At 45.9% G+C, this 25,231-nt stretch overlaps 3 protein-coding genes across 3 annotated transcripts; 1 reads left to right on the plus strand and 2 right to left on the minus strand.

Moving 5' to 3' along the window:
* The first annotated feature begins 9,213 nt into the window (after positions 1–9,213).
* Positions 9,214–10,408, plus strand: LOC109758635 (protein CDI). The gene has a single exon (XM_020317494.3). The coding sequence runs from the start codon at positions 9,244–9,246 to the stop codon at positions 10,051–10,053; it is 810 nt and encodes a 269-aa protein (XP_020173083.1). The 5' UTR covers positions 9,214–9,243; the 3' UTR covers positions 10,054–10,408.
* Positions 10,409–12,375: 1,967 nt separating this feature from the next.
* On the minus strand, positions 12,376–13,553 carry LOC123494697 (NADPH-dependent aldehyde reductase-like protein, chloroplastic). The gene has a single exon (XM_045230765.2). It carries the CDS (start codon positions 13,329–13,331, stop codon positions 12,501–12,503), a length of 831 nt encoding a protein of 276 aa, XP_045086700.1. The 5' UTR covers positions 13,332–13,553; the 3' UTR covers positions 12,376–12,500.
* Positions 13,554–15,124: 1,571 nt separating this feature from the next.
* LOC109753369 (putrescine hydroxycinnamoyltransferase 1) lies at positions 15,125–16,693 on the minus strand. Its single transcript, XM_073502781.1, has one exon. It carries the CDS (start codon positions 16,470–16,472, stop codon positions 15,180–15,182), a length of 1,293 nt encoding a protein of 430 aa, XP_073358882.1. The 5' UTR covers positions 16,473–16,693; the 3' UTR covers positions 15,125–15,179.
* Between the last annotated feature and the right edge of the window lie 8,538 nt (positions 16,694–25,231).

Genomic DNA, 25,231 nt, shown 5'->3' on the forward strand with positions numbered 1-25,231 from the left:
TAGGGTCCTTCCTATTTGGAGAGGAGTTTTTCCTGCAAAGAATCTGAAATGAGAGTTGTACAAAAGAACATATTCTCCAACTTTGAACTCACGCTTTTGGATTCTGCCATCTTTTAACTTTTTCTTAAATATCTTGGCATTTTCATACGCTTGGGTTCTCCATTCATCTAATGAGCTAATATCAAATAACCTCTTTTCACCGGCAAGTTTGAAATCATAGTTGAGTTCTTTAATTGCCCAATAAGCTTTATGTTCTAACTCAAGAGGCAAATGACAAGCTTTTCCATAAACCATTTTATAAGGAGACATACCCATAGGATTTTTATATGCTATTCTATAAGCCCAAAGTGCATCATCTAATTTCTTAGACCAATTCTTCCGGGACCTATTGACGGTCTTTTGCAAAATTAATTTTATTTCTATATTGCTAAGTTCAATTTGACCACTAGGCTGAGGATGATAGGGTGATGCAATTCTATGGTTAACATCATACTTAGCAAGCATTTTACGGAAAGCACCATGAATAAAGTGTGAACCACCATCAGTCATTAAATATCTAGGGACTGCAAACCTTGGGAAAATAACTTCCTTAAGCATTTTAATAGAGGTGTTGTGATCAGCACTACTAGTTGGAATAGCTTCTACCCACTTAGTAACATAATCAACAGCAACCAAAATATGAGTATACCCATTAGAGGAAGGAAAAGGCCCCATGTAATCAAATCCCCAAACATCAAATGGTTCAACAGCAAGCGAATAATTCATAGGCATTTCTTGACGCTTACCGATATTACCTATTCTTTGACATTCATCACAAGATAAGGCAAACTTACGGGCATCCTTGAAGAGAGTAGGCCAATAAAACCCAGATTGTAATACCTTGTGAGCAGTTCGGTCTCCCGCATGATGTCCTCCATAAGCTTCAGAGTGACATTTCTGTAGGATTTGTCCCTGTTCATGCTCAGGTACACAACGTCTAATAATACCATCTACTCCTTTTTAATAAAGATGTGGGTCATCCCAGAAGTAATGTCTTAAATCATAGAAGATTTTTTTGTTTTTTGTTGGTATGTGAAACTAGGTGGTAAATATTTAGCAAAAATGTAATTAGCATAGTCAGCATACCAAGGAGTGTTATGAGAAACATTTATTGCAGCTAACTGCTCATCAGGAAAGCTATCATCAATAGGTAGTGGGTCATCAAGGACATTCTCCAACCTAGACAAGTTATCAGCTACGGGGTTCTCTGCTCCTTTTCTATCAGTGATATGCAAATCAAATTCTTGTAGCAAGAGAACCCATCGAATAAGTCTAGGTTTAGCATCTTTCTTTTCCATAAGATATTTTATAGCAGCATGATCGTTGTGAACAATAACTTTAGAGTCAACAATGTAAGATCTAAATTTATCACAAGCAAACACCACTGCTAGAAATTCTTTTTCAGTAGTAGCATAATTTTGTTGTGCACTGTCTAGAGTTTTAATAGCATAATGAATAACATTTAATTTCTTATCAACTCTTTGTCCTAGAACAACACCAACAGCATAATCACTAGCATCACACATAATTTCAAAAGGCAAGTTCCAATCAGGTGGTTGAACAATAGGTGCAGAAATTAAGGCTTTCTTGAGTGTTTCGAAGGCTTCTAATCAATCATCATAAAAAACAAAAGGAATATCCTTTTGCAAAAGATTTGTAAGGGGCCTAGAAATTTTAGAAAAGTCTTTGATAAATCTCCTATAGAAACTAGCATGACCAAGGAAACTACGAATACCTTTGATATCTTTAGGACATGGCATTTTCTCAATTGCATCAACCTTAGCTTTGTCCACCTCAATACCTCTTTCAGAAATTTTATGGCCCAAAACAATACCTTCATTAACCATAAAGTGGCACTTCTCCCAATTCAAGACAAGATTTGTTTGCTCACATCTCTGCAAAACTCGATCAAGATTGCTTAAACAATTATCAAAAGACTTCCCGTAAACAGAAAAGTCATCCATGAAAACCTCAACAATATTTTCACAAAAGTCAGAGAATATAGCAGTCATACATCTTTGAAAGGTGGCCGGTGCATTACATAAACCAAAAGGCATACGTCTATAAGCATAAGTTCCAAAAGGACAAGTAAAAGTGGTCATTTCTTGATCAGCTTTAGAAACGGGTGTTTTAAAAAAACTAGAATATCCATCAAGGAAGCAAAAATGTGTGTGCTTAGATAATCTTTCTAGCATTTGATAAATAAAAGGCAGAGGGTAATGATCTTTTCTAGTTGCTTTGTTTAATTTTCTAAAATCAGTTACCATTCTATAGCCTGTAACAATTCTTTGTGGAATGAGTTCATTCTTATCATTGGGAACAACAGTAATACCTCCCTTCTTAGGGACACAATGAACAGGACTTACCTATCGACTATTAGCTATGGGATAGATTATACCTGCTTCCAGAAGTTTTAATATTTCCGTTCTTACCACTTCTTTCATCTTTGGATTTAACCGGTGTTGGTGATCAACAACGGGTTTAGCATCAGGTTCCATATTAATTTTGTGCGGACATAGAGTGGGACTAATGCCCTTAAGATCATCAAGAGTATATCCAATAGCAGCTCGGTGCTTCCTTAGAACTTTCAATAATCTGTCTTCTTCATGTTCTGAAAGGTTAGCACTAATAATAACAGGATATCTTTTTCTCATCAAGATAAGCATATTTCAAAGTGTCTGGTAATTGTTTTAATTCAAACACATGATCACCTTTAGGTGGAGGAGGACCTCCTAGAGTTTCAATAGGCAAATTGTGTTAAGCAGAGGACGGTGTTCAAAGAAAATCTTATCTATTTCATTTCTTTCATGCATATGTAAATCATTTTCATGATCTAGCAGATATTGTTCTAAAGGATCAATAGGAGGTACAACAATAGAAGCAAGACCAATTATTTCATCCTTACTAGGCAATTCTTTTTTATGAGGTTTTCTACTAAATCTTGGAAAAAATAAACTCATGAGACTGATCACCAAAACTAACACCGACAGTTTGTTTCTCACAATCTATTTTTAGCATTGACGGTGTTCAAGAATGGTCTACCAAAGATAATGGGGCAAAAGTCATCTTGTGGGGAACCGAGAACAAAAAAATCTGTAGGATATTTTATTTTCCCACACAAGACTTCAACATCTCTAACAATCCCAATTGGTGATATAGTATCTCTATTGCCAAGTTTAATAGTAACATCTAACTCTTCTATTTCAGCGGGTGCTATGTCATTCATAATTTCTTGGTATAAGGTAAAAGGAAAGCACTCACGCTAGCACCTATGTCACATAAACCATGATAACAGTGATCTCCTATCATGACTGAGACAACGTGCATGCCAACAACGGGTCTATGTTTATATTTTCCATCGGGTTTGGCAATTCTAGCAACTTCATCATAGAAATAAATAACATGCCCATCTAAATTTTCTTCTAGGAGATCCTTAACCATAGCAACACTAGGTTCTATCTTAATTTGTTCAGCTGGTTTAGGTGTTCTTATATAACTTTTGTTGACCACAGTTGAAACATTAGCATGTTCTTTCATCCTAACAGGGAAAGGTGGTTTTTCAATATAAGCAGTAGGAACAACTGGATCAACATTATAAATAATAGTTTCATCTTTAGCTATTACCGGTTCTTTAATTTCTTCTTTGATAGGTGGGTGATATTTGAACCACTTCTCTTTATGGAGATCAACATGAGTAGCAAAAGATTCACGGAAAGAGGCTACTATCTCAGAGTCAAGTCCATATTTAGTGCTAAACTTTTGAAAAGCATCGGTATTCATAAAAGATTTAACACAATCATACTTAAGCTTAATACCTGACTCTTTACCTTTGTCGAGTTCCCAATCTTCAGAGTTGCGTTTAATTCTTTCTAAGAGATCCCACCAGAATTCAATAGTCTTCTTCATAAAAGAACCAGCACAAGAAGTATCAAGCATGGATCGATCATTATGAGAAAGTCGAGCATAAAAGTTCTGAATAATAATTTCTCTTGAGAGCTCATGATTGGGGCATGAATATAACATTGAGTAAAGCCTCCTCCAAGCTAGAGCCATACTTTCTCCTTCACGAGGCCAAAAATTATATATATAATTCCGATCACGATGAACAAGATGCATAGGATAATTTTTTTGGTGAAACTCCAATGTCAATCGATTCCAGTTCCAAGATCCAATATCATCGCATAGCCTATACCATGCCAATGCTTTTCCCTTCAAATATAAAGGGAAAACCTTCTTCTTAACTTCATCTCCGGGTAACACTGCAAGCTTAAACAATCCACAAATTTCTTCCACATATATCAAGTGCATATCAGGATGTTCGGTTCCATCTCCTGCGTAAGGATTAGCTAGCAGTTATTCTATCATACCCGAAGGAATTTCATATTCAATATTTTCAGTAGGTTGAGGGGTAACTAATTGTGGTTCCGGTCGAGGTGAAGATACCCCGAACAAACCCCTCAAAGGATTGTTCTCCATAGCAACAAGTGACAATAAATTTCAGCACATAGTAATAATTTTTCCTTACCAATTCCACTTACCAAGAGCGCTTCACTCCCCGGCAACGGCGCTAGAAAAGAGCCTTGATGACCCACAAGTATACGGGATCAATTGTAGCCTTTTCAATAAGTAAGAGTGTCGAACCCAACGAGGAGCAGAAGGAAATGCAAGTGGTTTTCGGCAAGGTAATGTCTGCAAGTGCTGAAATTGTAAGTAGCAGAGTAGTTTGATAGCAAGATAATTTGTAACGAGCAAGTAACGGTAACGGTAAAAAAAGTGCAGCAAGGTAGCCTAATCCTTTCGAGGCAAAGGACAGGCCACAACGGTCTCTTATAATAAGCAAAGCGTTCTTGAGGGTACACGGGAATTTCATCTAGTCACTTTCATCATGTTGGTTTGATTCGTGTTCGCTACCTTGATAATTTGATATGTGGGTGGACCGGTGCTTAGGTGTTGCTCATACTTGAAAAAACCTCCTACTTATGATTAACCCCCTCGCAAGCATCCGCAACTACGAGAAAAGTATTAAGAATAAATTTTAACCATAGCATTAAACTTTTAGATCCAATCGGTCCCTTACGGAATAGCGCATAAACTAGGGTTTAAGCTTATGTCACTCTCGCAACCCATCATCTAATAACTACTACACAATGCATTCCCTTAGGCCCAAATATGGTGAAGTGTCATGTAGTCGAGGTTCACATGACACCACTAAGGGAATCACAACATACATACTATCAAAATATCAAACACGTATCAAGTTCACATAATTACTTGCAACATGATTTCTCCGTGAACTCAAGAACAAAAGTTACTACTCAAAAATGATAATCATGCTCAAGATCAGAGGGGTATTAAATAGCATAATGGATCTGAACATATAATCTTCCACCGAATAAACCATATAGTAATCAACTACAAGATGTAATCAACACTACTAGTCACCCACAAGTACCAATATATAGTTCCGGTACAAAGATTGAACACAAGAGTTGAACTAGGGTTTGAGAGGCGATGGTGTTTTGAAGATGTTGATGGGGATTGCCCTCCCCAAGATGGGAGAGTTGTTGGTGATGATGATGACGATGATTTCCCCGTCCAAGAGGGAAGTTCTCCCGGCGGAATCTCTCCGCCGGAGGGCAAAAGTGCTCCTGCCCAAGTTCCACATCAAGACGGCGGTGCTCCGTCCCGAAAGTCCTCTCCTTATGTTTTTTCTAGGTCAAAATGACTTATATACAAGAAGAGCGGCACCAGAGGTGGGCCGAGGAGGGCACAACCCACCATGGTGCGACTGGGCTCCCTGGCGCGCCCAGGTGGGTTGTGCCCACCTGGTGGGCCCCCTATGGTACTTATTGGCTCCAATATTTCTTATATATTCCATAAAAATTCCCCGTGAAGTTTCAGCTCATTTGGAGTTGTGCAGAATATGTGGCCTGACGTAGCTTTTCCAGGTCCAGATTTCCAGCTGCCAGAATTCTCCCTCTTGGTGTGTACCTTGCATATTATGAGAGAAAAGGCATTAGAATTACTCCAAAAAGCATTATTCTGCATAAAAATATTATAAATAATAGTAGGTAAACATGATGCAAAATGGACGTATCACGATGAGTAGGGAAGGGGAAAGGAGAACACGTCGGCTAGGATTCATCGCCTCCCGAGTCTCCCTGAGTGGAACTTACCGGGGGTCGAGCGAAGCACTTTTTTCCTATGAATTCATGCGATCTCCATTTTGTACCTAACTAGATTAGTAGACACTGCATTATGAAACACCATACTTATCTTAGTACATGGACATGCACATACTAATTACTCAGTCATCAACACACCAATTTTCTTAATAAACAAAATCGGCCATGCATAATTCAAAACAAAATTATGTACCAAAAAAATCTACACAACATTTCAACAGATCTTGCATGAAGCGAAAGTGAATAAGATAAACCAAAAGATTGTATGATTTAACACTCTATGGTAGGACATCACCACTAAATAGAGACCAGCATGTAATTATATAATAAATTTGACTAACACCATGTTCATACATCAACAACATGATCTTCTATTGTTGGGCTTGTGAGGCGCAAGCGAAGGACCATCCCGAAAGGCCTTAGGGATGATAACTCGATGTGCTCCACTGATACCATTACTACTACCCAACAGATCCGTGAGTTTGTGGACATGTGAATGCAGCTCCAAGATGTAATCCTTGACACCAAAACACTCGATTGCATCATGTGAAATGTGTCGTCTTAAGCCTCCTACTCAGTTTCTTCTACATACGGTCTCCAGTTTGACAGTGCCATGGTCCCTTTCTTGGAAAATAAAATTTTGAGAACCAAGGTTGGGCCCAAGTGTAAGATTTTCATGTGGCTTCTCCTCCATCGAAAAGCTCTTACGGAAGACAGCCTTGGCATCCGTAGGTGGCCACATGACAAGTTTTGTGAGCTTTGCCTAACCAGGTACAAATCTAATGAGAACCTCTTACACTCGAATGCATATTGTCCCGTGGGGTTTGGGTATTGTCTCAAATTGTCTTTCTATCACCCATGGGGTTTGGGTATTGTCTCAAATTATTTTAACGACAATATTGCTAGCCATTATCTATGTGTTGTGGAATGTTTGGGAATAGCGTAATAGGTGCACCTTCAACAACACTTCTCTGGTATTGCATGCTTTGTGATGGAGGACATTAGCCAACTCCAATTGGCCTTTACTCTGGAAATGTAGTAACTTTAGTTCCAGTCTCTTGGTTTCTATTTTCGTCTTGTAAATAACTCTTGTACTTTTTTGCTTCTCTACCTTAATGCAATGGTCAATGCTCCTGCCTTTCATGTCAAAAATAGGTGACATCAGCAAAAGGTTATGATCTTATGTGTGAAAAGTACATCACCAACATGCATAGTGGTTACCTGATCATCATGGACCGGAAAGCACATCAGTACACCGATATTGTAGTTGAGGGCAATACTTGACGCAACATCATACACCCTAAAAAGATGAACTTGACAGCATAAATCAATTAAGTGTACTCAATAATGGTCGTTTGGTGGTCTCATAATCTCGATGCAATTTTTATTATGTTTGAGATGCTTTGTATTTCCGGTGAACTTTTATAATATATATGGTCAATTTTGCAAAAAAAATTACTCTCCATAAAAATTTACATAAATCATATCTTATGCCCGTAGAATAAATACTAAGAAAAAATCACAAAAAAACTAAGAAAAAGGAACTCAAAAGATTGCTAGAATGAGTTTGTACAGTACCACTAAATGGTCAGTTTTAGTTGTAGCTGGAGTTTTTAGAGGGCCCTCTAATATTTATTGGGATAGATGAGGCTTTAGTGAACTGTTATAGTGGTATTTTCTCTATTTTGATACTTTTTATATGGTGGAAATTCAGGGAGTCTAAGTTGCTTTGAGACTAGAGGAACAAATGTATTGCATATGATGGAACAAGGTACAATCTATAATAAAACTAAGGTCGTAGTTGGGTGTCATTTTGGGCTCCAAAACTAGTGTAAAGTAGGGGATACCCCGCGCGCTGCTGCTGGAATTGTTTGATGAAAATTGGGGTTGATAACATGAGAACCAAAATAAATAAACATATGACTTATTATATTTGATTATGTATAGTTGTAATAGTATTTAATGAAAAGAAGTAGAATAATTGAATGGATTTTTTCCCATGTAAGGTTGAATTTTATGGTGGGACTTTTCCCATGCATGATTGCATGTTGAAGGGAGTCTTATTTCATTCATAATTGTGTGATGAGCTGACATGCTTGCATGTTAAGATAAATAAGTTATGCTAGTCGTAATGGGAGTATCATAGCTAGTATCATGCATGTCAACTAGACAATTTGTTGAGGTGACATAAAATTAAATGAAGAAAGAGAGGCTTGAGTATCATATTATGATAATGTATCATAATAAATGCTATGCTACTATATCTTATGAATGGCAATAATAAAGTTATTTATGATACTAATATATGATATTATGCATTATAGAGGTAGTATCATATGCATGATACTAAGTTATGATACTACCCACTACGGGCAACCTTAGTGGGGATGAATCTATGTTACCATCACATAGCAGTTTTTAATGTAACATAACTCTACAAAGTAATAAATGAAGCTCTCTTTGTTATCACACTTATGATAGTAGTACTCACTATAAAGGTAGTAATATAGACTAGTAACATATGCACGTTACTTGTCCAAGTTACTCCCCATTATGACTAGTCTTAGGTACATAGGATAGGATTACAACTCTCGAATAGATTTTAGGTGCAGGCGACTTAGATTACTAGGATGGCAAGCAATTATTAGGTCCCAAGTGAGATGGTTTTGTAATAGTGGTACATTTCCTTCCCGGTTAAGAAACCAAGATATCAATCCATAAAGATCTCACTTAAGCCTTCTTCAAATAGCATGGAGTATAACTAAAAGCATACTTGTGTCCCCAACACTTCTAGCAAGGTTTTTAAAGTGTAAGGAAATTGTCACCTTGATGAGAATATGCCCAACTTCAAGTTATATAACTAAGAGCTTTCTCATAGAAATTAGGCTTTGAAGTAGAAATGTGAAAGAAATTTGAGAAGATATTCAACCAAGCATGGACGCACGCCTTTTAAAAGCCACCACCCCGGTGCACCTGATAACCCGTACCGGCTATACGTGATACGTGACGGTGCCCGAAAATGTCTCCAGCACCTTCCCACCTCACCGGCGCTGACGCGACGGCGGAACCATTCCGCATCTACGTGGGCTACGACTCCCGCGAGGACATCGCATACCGCGTCTGCCGGCGGTCACTCCTGCGCCGCTCCTCCGTGCCGCTGGAGGTCATCCCGATCGTCCAGCAGGAACTCCGCGAGGCTGGGCTGTACTGGCGGGAGCGCGGGCCGACGGAGAGCACAGAGTTCTCCTTCACCCGCTTCCTGATGCCGCACCTCGCCGGCTACCGTGGCTGGGCGCTCTTCGTGGACTGCGACTTCCTCTTCGTCGCCGACGTGGCAGAGCTGGCGCGCATGGCCGACCCTCGCTATGCCGTGCTGTGCGTGCACCACGATTACACGCCCAAGGAGGCGACCAAGATGGACGGCGCCGTGCAGACGGTGTACCCCCGCAAGAACTGGTCCTCCATGGTGCTCTTCAACTGCGGCCACCCCAAGAACCGCGCCGCGCTCACGCCGGAGGCCGTGAGCACCCAGACCGGAGCGCACCTCCACCGCTTCGCGTGGCTCGACGACGCCGACGTCGGCGAGGTGCCATTCGCGTGGAACTTCCTCGTGGGGCACAACCGCGTCGACCCGGCGGACGTGGACGGGACCACGCCGCGCGCCATACACTACACGTCCGGCGGGCCGTGGTTCGAGCGGTACAAAGACTGCGAGTTCGCCGACCTCTGGGTCCAGGAGCGCGACGCGTACGAGTCCGAGGAGAAAGAAGACGAGGTGGAAGGCACAAGAGTGACGTCATCGTCGTCTACAGTTGCAGTGGACGCATGATGCACCACGACCACGTGTTCTGTTCGTCTTTGCTGTTTTCCATGTCGACGTATGATCATGTCACTGCGTACATGTTGTTGTCTTTTTTAATCATTTGAATTGCTTACCACATGTGCTATGTAGTTGCGTTGTTAAGTTATAGTTCTTATAGTAAGTGTGACGAGTATCATGTAAAAATAAGGCCCTGAAAGGCGTACCTTGAGGGCCAAAGTGCAGTATCGAATATAATATATCCTATGTTGCAGTTTTTCCTAGAAAAATAAAATTAAGGATTATGAACACCTAAAAAATTGAGGCGAGCTGACTTTAAATTAACAAAACCATCAACCAACCAGGATTACAACATAGCCACTTACAATTAAAAAAATAAACGGCTAAAATATAGAGTGCTTGCACAGCTTAAAATCGGAAAGGAGAAACATGCAAAAGAAAAGCTACGAAAACCGGCATGAGACCCTAAGGCAGGAACCCCATGAATAGCAGCCACCACCAGCAGGAAGGTGAAGATCATGGAACACCAGAAGAATGCATCCTCTCTCACTCCATACAAGCCATAACTAGGTCACCCATGCCATCCGACATTACCTCCGAAGAGGCCACCACCCTCTTGCCTTGGCTTGAAGGACGCCGCATCGCTGGCAGACAAAATGCTCTCACTACAGCTCGCATGAACAACGCCTAACTAGCTACCCAGGAAGAAACCGAAAAGTCATCATCATAAACATAGCCTGCCACGACCACACCAACACCCACGGCTCAACCACACAATAAGATGCAAGCTACAAAATCACACTGCACAACGAAACAAGCGAAGATGAGCCGACATCATCCTAGTGATCCCCACACAACACCTCTAGGAAGGGGAAGGACGACGACACGCCACCACTGTCCACAAGGGGAACTGGGTTTTCACCGGAAGCAGCGGATGCAAATCGGTCTGGGATGGGATCTCGACGATGCATTAGAGGAGGGATCCGGCGTGAGTCGAGGATGGACTTGTAACTGGAGACAAGAAAAAGATTGGACTCGGTTGCAAGTTAATGGTGAACTTGCAACTGGGGCGAAACACATGGTTGGTCCCAGTGGCAAGGTGAGGGTGGAGTTGCAATTGGGGCAAAATTAAAAAGGATCCCACAAAAAAAGGCAACGGCTATAATGGAAGACAAGAGGGCAAATGGAGAGAGAGAGGAGGAATGGGGAGAGGCAAATCGGCCGCATAATGGGGGTGATAAAAGAGGTAGCGAAGAAAGCACTATGTCTCTTCCGCTTCTACAAAGCAGGCCAATAACAAGTGACAAAAAGCCCATGAAAATGGCTAGGAAAAAACAAAACCAAGGACGAAATAAAAATGAGCCTAACAAAAACCAGCTGACAACTAGACGTCACAACGACACATGACGCACGCGACAAAAACGAAGCGGGTTCCCATTTCCGCCAAGATTACAACAAATAGATTGGACGAACAACAACTTAGACGAGACATTGTTAAAGTCTCATCCAGATGAGATTTGGCAAATCCTATTTGATCTTTTAAAAATATTTTTGAAATGTTCATGAATTAAAAATCACAAATTCAAAAAAGTGTTCACAAATTAAAAAAATTGAATTTTAATAAGTGTTCGCACAGTTCAAAAAATAACAATGATCAACAGTTCGAAAAACTAGGGAGATCAGTGACATGGGACACAACGACAACAATGATCAACAGTTTGCACAAAATATTTCAGCGCCTTGGTCGTGTGGTGGACAACGTAGACATTACTCCTACATATCTACTAGCTGGAGCTGAGGCTTGTAAGAACAAGATTGCCAAAATTAACCGATTGCGCTACCCTCTCTAAGCTTACACAGAACACCATGTTTTTGTTGTTTTATTCAAACTCAAACAACTCACACTTCTACAATTTCAACTCGACTGACATTACTTTCTTTGACTTTTAAATGGCGATGTTTTTACGTTGTTACTTTGTTGAAGGCATTGCTTGGATATGTTCGGACTGGTTAATCAGGGTGAAAACCTAGCTAGATTCTGATATTGTGTGGTTGAGTATGGTGACGGAGTCGTTTGTGCGTCGCTCCCTTACTGAAAGCGTTGTTGAAGAAGAATCTTGTCACTCGTGTAGTGTCATGAGATGGTTGGCGCGGATGTGACCATTGGCGTAATTTGTAAATCGTGCATTTGATGCTCATGTGTGTTTTTATTTGCGTGTGTTGATATTGGCTGTGTGCATCCTAACTATGCAAAGGTCAGTTATGTTTTTATTGTATTTGTATCATCTTGATGCTTCATTTCAAGCTAATAAAAAAGATTGTGTTCCGCTATTTAAGAAAAAGTTGTGCTTGTTCATTCATGTAAATCGACGTGACAACGTGGAGATCGACCGAGTGGACCTTCTCGTTTGTAATCGAGTTACACGCACACATCGGATATGAGCAAACGGCACAAACTACACGTACCCACCATTGACCCGAATCACCTGGCCGTTAATCCACCCGGCGGCGTCACTACAGAGAAAGCCGACCACCGGCGCCACGTCCGCTGGCTCGCCGATGCGCTTCATGGGGCACTCGCTGGCGACGGCCCTCACGCGCTCCTCGGACTTCCCGGCGTAGAACATGGGCGTGGCGACCGGCCCCGGCGCCACGCTGTTGGCCGTGATGCCAGTTCCGGCGAGCTCCTTGGCCAGCACCTTGGTCATGGCCTCCACGGCCGCCTTGGTCGCCACGTACGCGCCATACCCTGGCCGGAGCGACGCAACGTTCGACGACGAGAAGGTGACTATCCGCCCGCCGCCGCCTCTGACGAGCCGCCGGGCCGCCTGCCGGCAGCACAGGAACGTGCCGCGCGCGTTCACTCCGAAGGCGCGGTCCCACTGCTCCGGCTCGGTGTCCGCGATGGCCGGGTACGCCGCGTCCTGGAACCCGGCGGCCGCCACCACGATGTGGAGGTCGCGCCCGAACGCCGCCTGCGCCGCGTCGAACAGACGCTCCACCTGCACGGCGTCCGACACGTCCGCGCACACCGCGACCGCGCGTGGCCCGGAGCTGCCTGCGGCGGCCGCGTTGAGGGATGCGACCAGCTGGTACGCGGGTGCCGAGTCGCCGATGTAGCCGACGACGATGCGAGCGCCGAGGGATGCGAGGTGCGCGGTGACTTCGGCACCAATGCCGCCAGCGCCACCGGTCACGATGGCCACGCGGCCGTCGAGCGGCGGCTGGTGGCCGCCGGCAGCTGCCAGGAGGGAGGAGACATCTGCGTACTGCGGTGGACTGCTCATTGGATCACGGCATGCGAAGCTGCTGCTGCGCCATCTCTCCGATTATAAACTCATGTGTGGGTAAGCGTGGCAGGTGCAAGTGGAACAAATTCGAAATCATGTTTTTTTACGGAACTTTTTTAATTAATGTTCTCGAGAGAAAATACTTAGGTGACTTATTGTAAATATGTTGTCTGCAGTAATTAATCCACTCATATGGTTGCAAGTAATACACACACAAAATTACAATCCTATTAAACAGCTAACTTTCTTTTGCATGGTATATGTATCTCATTTATATCAAAAACTAACCTAACAACTTATTTTAACACAGTACAAATGCAGACATTTATATATACCCACATAACTCATCCATATCAACACACGTCATACCCCTATGAACTCCATCAAGAAGCTGAGCTGGCACATCATTTTGAGATTGACGAAGTCACCACAGATATCTTCATAGTCGATGGGAATTTCTCATCCCTGATCGAACATCGCCGAAAAATGAGTTGTTCCACCACAATGAACCTAACCATTTGAACTGGGTTCGTTTCACAATTCAGAATTCCACCGCACAAAGAACCTAACCTACCAACAGCCGTATGAGCAGTTAGCCAAGCACATTTTACCCAACATCGATGACGGCATAATCTCCATAACGCACACGCTCCCACCTAACCTTTTAGGCATTCCTTGATCTTTATGAATGTTTTTGGATGTGTGTATCATAGTTATGCAGAAACCAGATGGGTAATGTTTTGCTCGCTTAAAACAACATTATAAGCCAATAAAAGCATTTTTTATCACGGAAAATCAAACAAGAACCTACGATAGAAAAAACACACACAAAGGTCGTGATCCTCCAAAACTCACATGCGGTGAAGGATGCACCTAATTGGCATGTCATATTTGTATCTTTCTTTGTGTTCTATCCTTTCAGACTTTTGTGTCTTCCTCTATGCAAGTGAAGTGCGCCGCTGGTTAATTTGTTGTTTGCATCGTTTGTAATTGGTCTCCCCCGGAATGGCACGCCCTGATTATCGCTGAATACAAGGAGTCAAATGGATACAAACACAACCATTCTAACAACCTATAATAACTTTGAGTAAAATATGTTTCGTGTTAGATACAAAACAGATAGTGTTTTTTTAACCTATTAGGTACGTAAGCAATGACATACACGTAGTTGTTTATCAAGCATCACTGGTCTCTAGACCGTTTTGCGTTGGCATTATCGTGTGACGCGTCTGCTGCATATGCGATAGGCTGCTCGGACGCTACACGTAGCACGTATAAGAGTACGTAGTGACACCACCGCTGATGAATAAGCGGCACACAGCACGATCGTCCAGCTGATCACTAGCCTCGATATATCTATCCATCGAATGTTGTGACGAGCGTCGTGTTTCTCCAGAAAAAAAAATACTAGTACTAGTCTTTTTAGGCTAAAATAAACTAAGTACTTCTTTTGGTAATGATCTAAACGTCCTTATATTTCTTTACGGAGACAGTACCATTGATCAGAATACAACGTGCAAAAACCAGTTTTTTTAGACGTGAAGCACGGCAGGAAATTTGCTGTAGTGCATTAATATTGCATAAGCTCCTGCTGGTAGAACACCACCGCACTGCTCAGGTGCTGCACGTACGTGTAGTGACACCACTGCTCATGAGCACTATGCATGCAAGCGACAAGTAGCACACCGAGACTTGTAGCCTATCTATCTATCCCACATAAAATGACGACGCCATACAGCTAGCGAGCTGACCTGCAGATCGACGGTCCGTTCTGGCACGACGTGAAACAGTGAGAGAACGGGTTTTTAGTTTTTGCGTGCGAAAATCTGCAGGAGAACGGACGGACTAGTAGTGCATGAGCTCCTGGTAGAACACCTCCCTGAACCTGGCCAGGCTCTCGGGCTCCATGGCCACCACGACGTCCAGCCGGCCGTCGTCGTCGGGGCCAGGCACGAGGTACACGAGGCCGCTGAACTGGAGGCAGGCCCTGCCCATGAACGCCGGCCGGCCCCAGCCGAAGTCCGCGCCGTAGATCGGCAGCCCCTGCCAGCTTATCACCCACAGGTCGGTCTCCGGCATGACCCACTCCCCCTTGCGCAGCCCCGACGCGTCCGCCGCCTGCAGCTCCAGGTGGTCCAGCAGCGACCGCACGTACTCGTCGTCCAGCCGGGCGGTCGCGCCGGTGACCTTCTCCGCGACGGCGTCCAGCGGCCCGGAGGCGACCTCGCCGACCTTGGTCGCCGCCGACGCGCGGAAGATGGCGTTGCCGAAGTAGCCGCGAGGGAGCGGCGGGTGGACGCGGGTGCGCGCGTCCGCGGTCATGTACAGCCGGGTGCCCTCCGTCGCCGCGAGACGGCGCGCCTTGCACGCACACCGCCACACGTGGGCGACCACGGCCTTGAACGTGGAGAGCCTCTTGCCCTGGCCGGCGCCGTCCTTGAGCGTGTTGATCTGGTTCTTGGACACGGGGAGGATGGCGGAGCCGAAAGGGACTCTGGGCTTCGTCTCGCCGCCGCAACGCCGGGAGTACTCGGCGTGGTCAAAGAGCACGGAGGGAGGGGAGCGCGCGCGGAGGAGCGTGCGGTCGAGGCAGGGGCTCGCCGCGGGCACGCCAACGTCGCCCCTCGTGATGGCAGCCCAGGCGTTCACGAAATCGAGCGCTGCGAGGCCGTCCGCCGCCGTGTGGTGGATGGCCGCGCCCAGGCACACCCCGCCGCACTTGAAGAATGTCACCTGAAACATAGCTAAGATGCCGGCAACGCCGCTGGCGTCGGCCGAGGGGACAAGCGTCCGCCGCAGCTCATCGGACGGGGCGAAGTCGCCGAGGACGTCGAGCGTGGAGTCCGCCCGCGCAGTGACGAAGAGGACCCCCTCGCCGCTGCAGCTGATCTCCGGGCGGCCGGCGTCATCCTGCGCGAGCCGGCCGGCAAGTGGGTAGAATGGGACGAGCGCCCTGGACAGCGCGGCTTTGAGGACGTCCGGTGAGAAGGAGGCCGGGCCGGAGCTTGGCCGGTAGATGTAGACGGTGGGCGTGTGGCCCCTGGCGACCAGCAGGTCGAGGTTGGAGAGCCACACCCCGTGCTTCGGCGTCGCCTCGCTTGGCGCCACCATGCACGACTCCAGGATCTCCACTGCCATTTTCTCTTTGAGTGACAGAGTGAGCACTGAGGACCGAGCTGTTAGAGCAGGAGATGTCGTTAAATGTTAGCGCTTGGTTCTCTGCTGAGCTGCGACTTCGTTTCAAGCAGATACCAAATTCATGTTTAAAAGTGAGGGGCGGAATATGCGCTGAATTTTTCTTTTATGGGGGAAATATGCGCTGAATTGTTCTCCCACTGATAATTTTTTTTCTACAAATAGCAACAATTTTCTTAAGGGCATCCCCAAGGCCAACTTCGCAGCCATTCAGACCGTGCGGTCCAAACTTGTTTTACCATCCAATACGGACTTGTATCGGTCCGCCGATTGGTTTGGACGCATATTTTCCGCAAACTGAAGACAAACTGGAGGGCTTTGCGGGTGTCCAGACTACTGCCACACCCGCATCTAACTAACCTGGCCCACTTGAAAACCCTTTCCCTCGTCCACGCGTATTCCCGCCTGGAGTCAGCTGCCCGCATTCATGCCGCTTTAGAGCGGTTGCTTTGCACTGACGCCGGCCCAGAGCGGACGTGACCACTCCTTGGCATCGGCATCGAAGCGGCTCGCCGTCCGAGGGCGCCGTCCACGCCGCGTCCCAGTGTCCGCCCTTATTCAATGCTGGAGAGACATTTACTGGACCAGATGGGACGGATATCTACCACGTATGTTCAATGCGCGTTCGTCTGCCGCCATTAAACAGGCTCGCTGTCCGAGGAACCAACTCCGACGCCCGCGCATTGACGCATCCAGACGATTGGCCTCGCCAGAATCCGCTATTTAAAGGCGGTCACACTAAGCTCACAACGCACCACAGCACATCCACTGCACATCCTTCTCCCATGAACCACATCCCCCATGACCGCGAGCAGGAACACTTTGTGGAAGAGCCTCTCGACCCAGCAGAAGCACGAGGTGGCCGCCCTTGCGGCCACCTGGCAGAGCCACCATACCAGGCGGATCAAGGTCGGCCTCCCCCCCCCCCCCACCCGGTCTACGACAATGAGCCCATGATGGAGACTGGCTCCAACAATGACTCCGCACTGGAGCCCGCATCGTTGCATGTCATCTTGACTATGGAGCAGGCACAGGCGCACTTCAACTACGCCATGCCCGAGGAGCAGCCGGCGCCCGCACCTATGTCGGTGTTCCAGCGCGGGCGTAGGAGGAACAACACTACAACTTGTTCCGCTTCGAGCAGCACCAGCTGGCAGAGGGGCGGATCAACAGCTAGCGCGTGAGCGAGGAGGCTGTGGCAACCATGGTCGCGGCTAACTCCGACTTTGTCGCCGAGCAGCGGGCTCTCAACGAGGCCGCCTGCGCTCAAGCCGCCGCTTGCAACGTACATGTGGCGCAGCTGGATGCGGAGGCAATATTGGATGCGGAGGCAATCGGATGGTAATGCCGCCAGCTACGCGTCCTACGCGCCACGGACACTGTTTGGCCACCCTGGTGGAACGACGAGCATGTCGTTGATGTCTACTACACAACTTGTTCTTGTAGGCTCGTGTTGGGCCTCCAACCGCAGAGTTTTGTAGGACAGTAGCAAATTTCCCTCAAGTGGATGACCTAATGTTTATCAATCCGCGGGAGACGTAGGATGAAGATGGTCTCTCTCAAACAACCCTGCAACCAAATAATAAAGTCTCTTGTGTCCCCAACACACCAAATACAATGGTAAATTGTATAGGTGCACTAGTTCGGTGAAGAGATGGTGATACAAGTGTAGTAATGATAGTAGATATTGATTTTTGTAATAGTAACAATAAAAAACAGCAAGGTAGCAAGTAACAAAAGTGAGCACAAACGGTATTGCAAAGCTTGAAAAAGAGGTCTAGAGTATGTACTTTCGCTAGTGCAACCTCTCAACAATGCTAATATAATTGGATCACATAACAATCCCTCAACATGCGATGAAGAATCACTCCAAAGTTCTTATCTAGCGGAGAACATAAGAAGAAATTGTTTGTAGGGTACGAAACCACATCAAAGTTATTCTTTCCGATCAATCTTTTCAGGAGTTCGTACTAAAATAACACCAAGTTATCCTTTCCGATCGATCTATCCAAGAGTTCGTACTAAAATAACATCATATGATACATCAACCGACTCTAATGTCACCAAGATACTCCAATGTCACCACGAGTATCCGTGCGTTGATTATATGATATGCATCAAACAATCTCAGATTCATAATTCTCAATCCAACACAAAGAACCTCAAAGAGTGCCCCAAGATTTCTATCGGAGAAACAAAGACGAGAACGTGCATCAACCCCTATGCATAGATTACCCCAATGTCACATCGGGAATCCGCGAGTTGAGTGCCAAAATACATATCAAGTGAATCAATATGATACCCCATTGTCACCACGGGTATTCATAGCAAGACATACATCAAGTGCTCTCAAATCCATGAAAGTATTCAATCCGATAAAAACGAAATCTCAAAGGGAAAACTCAATTCATCACAACAAGATAGAGAGGGAGAAACACAATATGATCCAACCACTACTAGGAAAAGGGCTATAGATGGAATGGCCACTAATGGCGCACCAGACATGTGGTGCGCCATTGCTATATAGCAATGGCGCACCATGTGCTGGTGCGCCATTAGTGTGCAGACAAAGGGTGCGCCATTAGTAATAAATTTTATTTTTTTTATTTTGCCAGACATACTAATGGCGCACCAGGACATAGTGCGCCATTACTAGTTGTAACTAGTAATGGCGCACCAGCAGCATAGTGCGCCACTAAAATATTTTTTTTATTTTTTACTTTTTTGCAAAATTACTAATGGCGCACCTGGTGCAGTGCGCCATTACTAGTTTAAGCTAGTAATGGCGCACTGCTCCCCGTGCGCCATTAGTGTATATTTCATGGACACTTGCATGATCTCGATCCCCTCCATCTCGATCGCTATCCCACCTCGCCAGATCCGGTCCCCCTCGCCGCCGAGCACATCCTGCACCCTCTACCCCGCTCCACCGGGCGCCGCCGCCGACCCCCCGCACCCTCCCCCGCTCCACCGCCGCCGACGACCCACCGCACCCTAGCTCCCCTGCTCCACCGCCGCCGACGACCCACCGCACCCTCCCCAGCCCGCTCCACCGCCGCCGACGACCCCCCGCACCCTCCCCCACTCCACCGCCGCCGACGACCCACCGCACCCTAGCTCCCCTGCTCCACAGTCGCCGCCGACCCAGCGCACCCTCCCCGACCCGCTCCACTGCCGCCGACGACCCCCCGCACCCTCCCCGGCCCGCTCCACCGCCGCCGACGACCCCCCGCACCCTAGCTCCCCTGCTCCACCGCCGCCGACGACCCACCGCACCATCCCCGGCCCGCTCCACCGCCGCCGACGCCCCCCCGCACCCTTCCCGGCCCGCTCCACCGCCGCCGACGACCCCCCGGCCCGCACCCTCCCCGGCCCGCTCCACCGCCGCCGACGACCACCCGCACCCTAGCTCCCCTGCTCCACCGCCGCCGACGACCCACCGCACCCTCCCCGGCCCGCTCCACCGCCGCTGACGACCCCCCGCACCCTCCCCCGCTCCACCGCCGCCGACAACCCACCGCACCCTCCCCGGCCCGCTCCACCGCCGACGACGACCCCCCGCACCCTCCCCGGCCCGCTCCACCGCCGCCGACGACCCCCCGCACCCTCCCCGGCCCGCTCCACCGTCACAAATTATTACTGTTTTTGTAAAAAATTGTTACTGTTTCATATTCATATTCATTTTCTAAAAAATTTATTAGATGCAACAAAAAAAATAAAAAAAAATTACTTATGGCGCACCTATGGCTGGTGCGCCATTGCTACATAAAAAAAATTTACTAATGGCGCACCCGTCGTGGGTGCACCATTGCTATGTAAAAAACATTCTAATGGCGCACCGCTTCGGGGTGCGCCATTAGTAAGTTTCCCCCCTTAGCTCCCCTCTCCCTCGCCAGTCCACCCGCGCGCTCACCTGACCCACGACGCCGCCGCCCCGACCCCCGCCGGACTCCACCCCCGTCGCCCGCGCGCCCCCGTGCCCCCCACCACTGCAGCTCCCCCGCGCCGCCGCCCCCGCGCCCTCCCCCGCGCAGCCATCCCTTCGACGCCGCCGCCGCCGACCCCGACCCCAACCCCGACCCCGACCCCTCCGGCGACCGGCCGCGCCCGCCCAGGTACCTCTCCTCCTTCCTCCTTCCTCCTTGTCCAGCGGCCCGCCGCCCCGACAGCATCTCCAGCAGCACCTCTGAGCAATTTGCTCCACTTGTTCATGCAAGCTAGTAAAACTGTTGTTCTGCAGATTCAAGTTGTGGCAAAAAAATGTTCCGTCTATTTACAGTGTGGAGTATACAGTTATTACAGTGTCAATGTAGATGATTTACAGTGTGGAGTAGTCATATTTTTCTTTGAAATCTAAGTGCAATTTCTCTGTCTTGTTGCTAACTGAATTTACAGTACTAAGTGGTCTCTAAATTCTGCAGTATTTATGTTCATGACTTTACTGAACTATGTTGTCTTTTCTAACAGTGCCTTCATTTAAATAGTTATATTTTAGCTTCATGGTTCTGTGTAATTTGTGCCTTGATTTCTGTCATCTCTGAATTTTGCTGTTCCTGTGCTTGCTACTCCTTAATTCACACATGTATAGGAGGTACAAGAGGTTAAATTGAATCTAACCCTCCAATGTTATATGTTTTGAACTCCTTCCTGAAATCCCTTCTATTATTTTTATCCCAAACAAGTACCCAGGTTTATAAAGATCTAGTGAGCATTGCCAGTGTTGGGGAGGGAGTGATCTGAATTGGTTTATGTGACTCATCCTCATTAACTTTTCTCTCTAACCTTTTTTACAGTACAAATAAATTGTTCCTTCTTCTGTATTTGACCACTGTTTATTGTGGTTTTGATTTTGTTACAGTGTTCTCAAGTATAACAACATAGTGGGATCATTTGTCAACATAGTGGGATCATTTTGCAGATTCCAGCAAACAACATAGTGGGATCATTTGTCAAGGCCAGCATCGGAGTGCTAATTTACAGGTATAAATAGATAAAAGATTCAGAGTGTAGCTCTTTGTGCTCCCTGCATCCTTTTTCTGAGCTGTTTGTGCTCCCTGCATCTTTCAGCTCTCATTTTCAGTGGAGTTGTTGAATTATATGCTCTTATTGGACATGTTTTACATGTTGATCCATCAATTGCTAGTTTGCTGGGTTTTGTCTGCGACCATCGTGTCGTGATGATTTTGCAGGTACCCCGAGAGGCCCTTGAGTTTGCCGGAATGTCGATTAACTTCCGTTCCGGCAAATTCGGGTACTCCATATGTCCTATTTTCAGCAAAGGTCATGCTGAAATTTTCTGTGAATTTTAGCATGACTTTGCTAAAAATAGGACATATGGGGCACTTCCGACTAATGCATGGGCCGGGGTATCTTAGTACTTAATTAAGTAGGATCAACTGCCTCTTGTGTTATTCATATAGAAGTGTGATATCTACTCATAGTTATTACTAATGTCAGTTGCTCGTCATCGATAAACCCTAATCTGGTAGGATGACCTACTAAAAAAGCCCATACCACATATTCTATTTGGATGGGCGTGTTTTCACCACACTGTGGATTATCTTATTGGACCCAACAGAGATGATGTAGTTTTGAATTATGAACATAGGAAATGTCGTCATCGGACGACGAAAGTCTCTCGGGGGAGTGCGACTGGTGCCACGACGGTCGAGGTCTGTGCGACAGGCCTCACCTGGACGATGATCGGCGCTTCAGCATTAAGCTCGAGGAGACCTTCGAAGTTGAAACGATACGCAACGACGACAAGTGTTTTTTTCATAATTAAGCATGACTTCAACTATTCCAACGTGTAATTTCATCTTTTACAATTCGAGTATAGTTTATCCCATGCCATGCAAGACGCTATGTCTTGGAGAGGATGGATTTTGAAGATCATGAAAATTTTGAAACGAAGAAAATTCACCTAAGGACACATCATGATGTGGATTTTGAAGTAAATCTGTATAATGCTGAGAGCGTAACCCATTTTGGTTGCAAAAATTGGGAAGCATTTTGCAAGATGTATGGTTTTGATGAGGGTATGCTTGTCACCATGGATCTTGGTGATCCTGGGATCGACCAAGACAATATGGACATTTGGGTCCTTGTTGATACGCCTCCAATTCTACCGCTATGTGAGTTTCTCAAACATAGTTAATTATTAACTAATCTATATTGTTTATTTCAAAATAGTTGACAACTTATTTCCATTGACAGCTTATTTTGATTGTTCAAAAAATGTGCGGAAAATGGTAGACAAAACCCACTACACCGATGGCTCCGAGTTAACTTATCAGGAGAAAAATCATCCGGTCGGATTTTGTACTGATCTTGAGAATTACAATATCTACAATCAAACTCCTCAACATTATGGTCAATACGTGCCACTAGTGCACGTGTTGAACTACGGTAACTACCATGGAGATACCCTGGTAAGATTTTGTACTATTACGACATCCGTGTATCTTTTGCATACTTCTAAAACTAGTACATCATTGCTAACTATGAAGTTATTACTATGTTTTTCAACAGAGAATCCCAGAGGATTGTGTGCCTCATTTGATGTATCAGAATGGCAGCCTTCAAGTTTTGAACTTATATCCAGGTCATCCTACAAATCTCAACTGTCCATACCGGATTTCTAGAAGAAGTGGAGACATGCTAATCAGAGAATGGAAAAAATGTATGGACAGTCGTAAGGAGGTTCTTGGAAGCAAAAGGAAGCGCCGCACAAGAATTGGAGACAGGATGATCTCCATTCCCCATAATGGAGAGTCAGGGTCTATATTGTTTTATGCTATTTTACCTTAAATAGGGTATTTTAGGTCCTACCTAATACTGATGATCATGTGCTAAGAACAATTAAGTAGGGTTGGTTCGATGACTATCAGGATGATGATCGTATGACTTGTTATTAATAACGAGTAGAAGTTGTATGATGATGATTAGTAGGACTTGTTAGGATTAGTATTAATTTCGACAAACTCGCTACTCGCGGTCTCGAGACTTGTAATGTTCTATCTTTGTTCGGTCTTTTGATTTCGGAGACTAATATGATGAGTTGTATTCGGAGACTAATCTTCTATTGTATTCGATGAATCTGCTGTTGCTGTGTGGTGCTGTTTATATTCTGTCCAATAATATATTTTGTAATCTGTGCAAATATCAGAAAAGAAAAAAAATCCCTAATATACATACTAATGGCGCATCACCCAGACGTGCGCCATTAGTATGCCAAAGGATACTAATGGCGCATCACCCACCAGTGCGCCATTAGTATGGCAAAGCACATGCCCCCTGGGAGGCATACTAATGGCGCACCGTGGCCTATACTAATGGCACTGCCTGGTGCGCCATTAGAGTACCAGATACTAATGGCGCACCAGCGGTGCGCCATTAGTAAAAATTACTAGTGGCGTGATGCTAGTGGCGCACCAGTAGTGCGCCATTAGTAGGCAAAACTGGTGCGCCACTAGTAAGCCTTTTTCTAGTAGTGAACTATATTAACAAAGCTCGTGATACATCAATATCGTGCCAAATCAAGAACATGAGAGAGAGAGAGAGAAAGAGAGAGAGAGAGATTAAACACATAGCTACTGGTACAAACCCTCAACCCCGAGGGTGGACTACTCCCTCCTCATCATGGTGGTCATAGGGATGATGAAGATGGCCTCCGGTGATGATTTCCCCCTCCAGCAGGGTGCTGGAATGGGCTCCCGGTTGGTTTTGCGTGGCTACACAGACTTGCGGCGGTGGAACTTCCGATCTAGGGTTATTTCTGGGTGTCGGTGTCAAAACCGGCAGATCTCGGGTAGGGGGTCCCGAACTGTGCATCTGAGGATCGAAGGTAACAGGAGACAGGGGACACAATGTTTATCCAGGTTCGGGCCCTCTTAATGGAGGTAATACCCTACTTCCTGCTTGATTGACTTTGATGAGTATAGGGGTTACAAGAGTTGATCTACCTCGAGATCGTAATGGCTAAACCTTAGATGTCTAGCCTGTATGATTTGTGATGATCTCTACGGCCTAACCCCTCCAGTTTATATAGACACCGGAGGGACACAAGATTGTACAAAGTCGGTTTACAGAGAAAGGAAACTACACGGCTAGCCGCCAAGCTTGCTATCCACGCCAAGGAGAGTCCCATTCGGACATGGGGGAAGGCCTCCTATCTTGTATCTTCACGGCCCATCAATCCGGCTTATGTCACATAGCCCGACCATCCGAGGACCCCCTAATCCAGGACTCCCTCAGTAGCCCCCCGAACTTGCCTTCATTGATGATGTAGTATCCGGCTTTATGTCTTCGGCTTTGCAAGGCGGGTTCTCCATTGTACTCCAGATTGACGAGAGTTCGGCTGCGCATTAAATACCATTTTTAATTGATTCTTCGTTGTCGTCACCTCGGCTTCCACGTGTCAGACGAATGAAAACAGTCTAGGTGCTTTTTACCAATAACCCCTTGACCATGCGGGAAAGGCGCCTATTTATAGAGATTAGATCTCAGATACCATTCCACACCACGCGGAAATCCTTAGAACTCGCCATAGGAAATCGCCCAAACATGGCCAGTGTTCCTAGCTCTTCCTCGTGCACTAATGGCCCTCAAAAAGGCGACTGGGAAAGCTGTTCGGTATCCCATGCCCATCTAAACAAGCTTCAGACGCAGGCATACCTTCCTCCCGCGGATCTAATCTCCGA

The sequence above is a fragment of the Aegilops tauschii genome, chromosome 7, assembly GCF_002575655.3.
Source record: "Aegilops tauschii subsp. strangulata cultivar AL8/78 chromosome 7, Aet v6.0, whole genome shotgun sequence".
NCBI classification, from domain to species: Eukaryota; Viridiplantae; Streptophyta; class Magnoliopsida; order Poales; family Poaceae; genus Aegilops; species Aegilops tauschii.

Bases quoted from the DNA above. Each gene is read 5' to 3' on its own strand.
- LOC109758635 (XM_020317494.3), top strand. From the start codon at position 9,244: ATGTCTCCAGCACCTTCCCACCTCACCGGCGCTGACGCGACGGCGGAA.
- LOC123494697 (XM_045230765.2), bottom strand. From the start codon at position 13,331: ATGAGCAGTCCACCGCAGTACGCAGATGTCTCCTCCCTCCTGGCAGCT.
- LOC109753369 (XM_073502781.1), bottom strand. From the start codon at position 16,472: ATGGCAGTGGAGATCCTGGAGTCGTGCATGGTGGCGCCAAGCGAGGCG.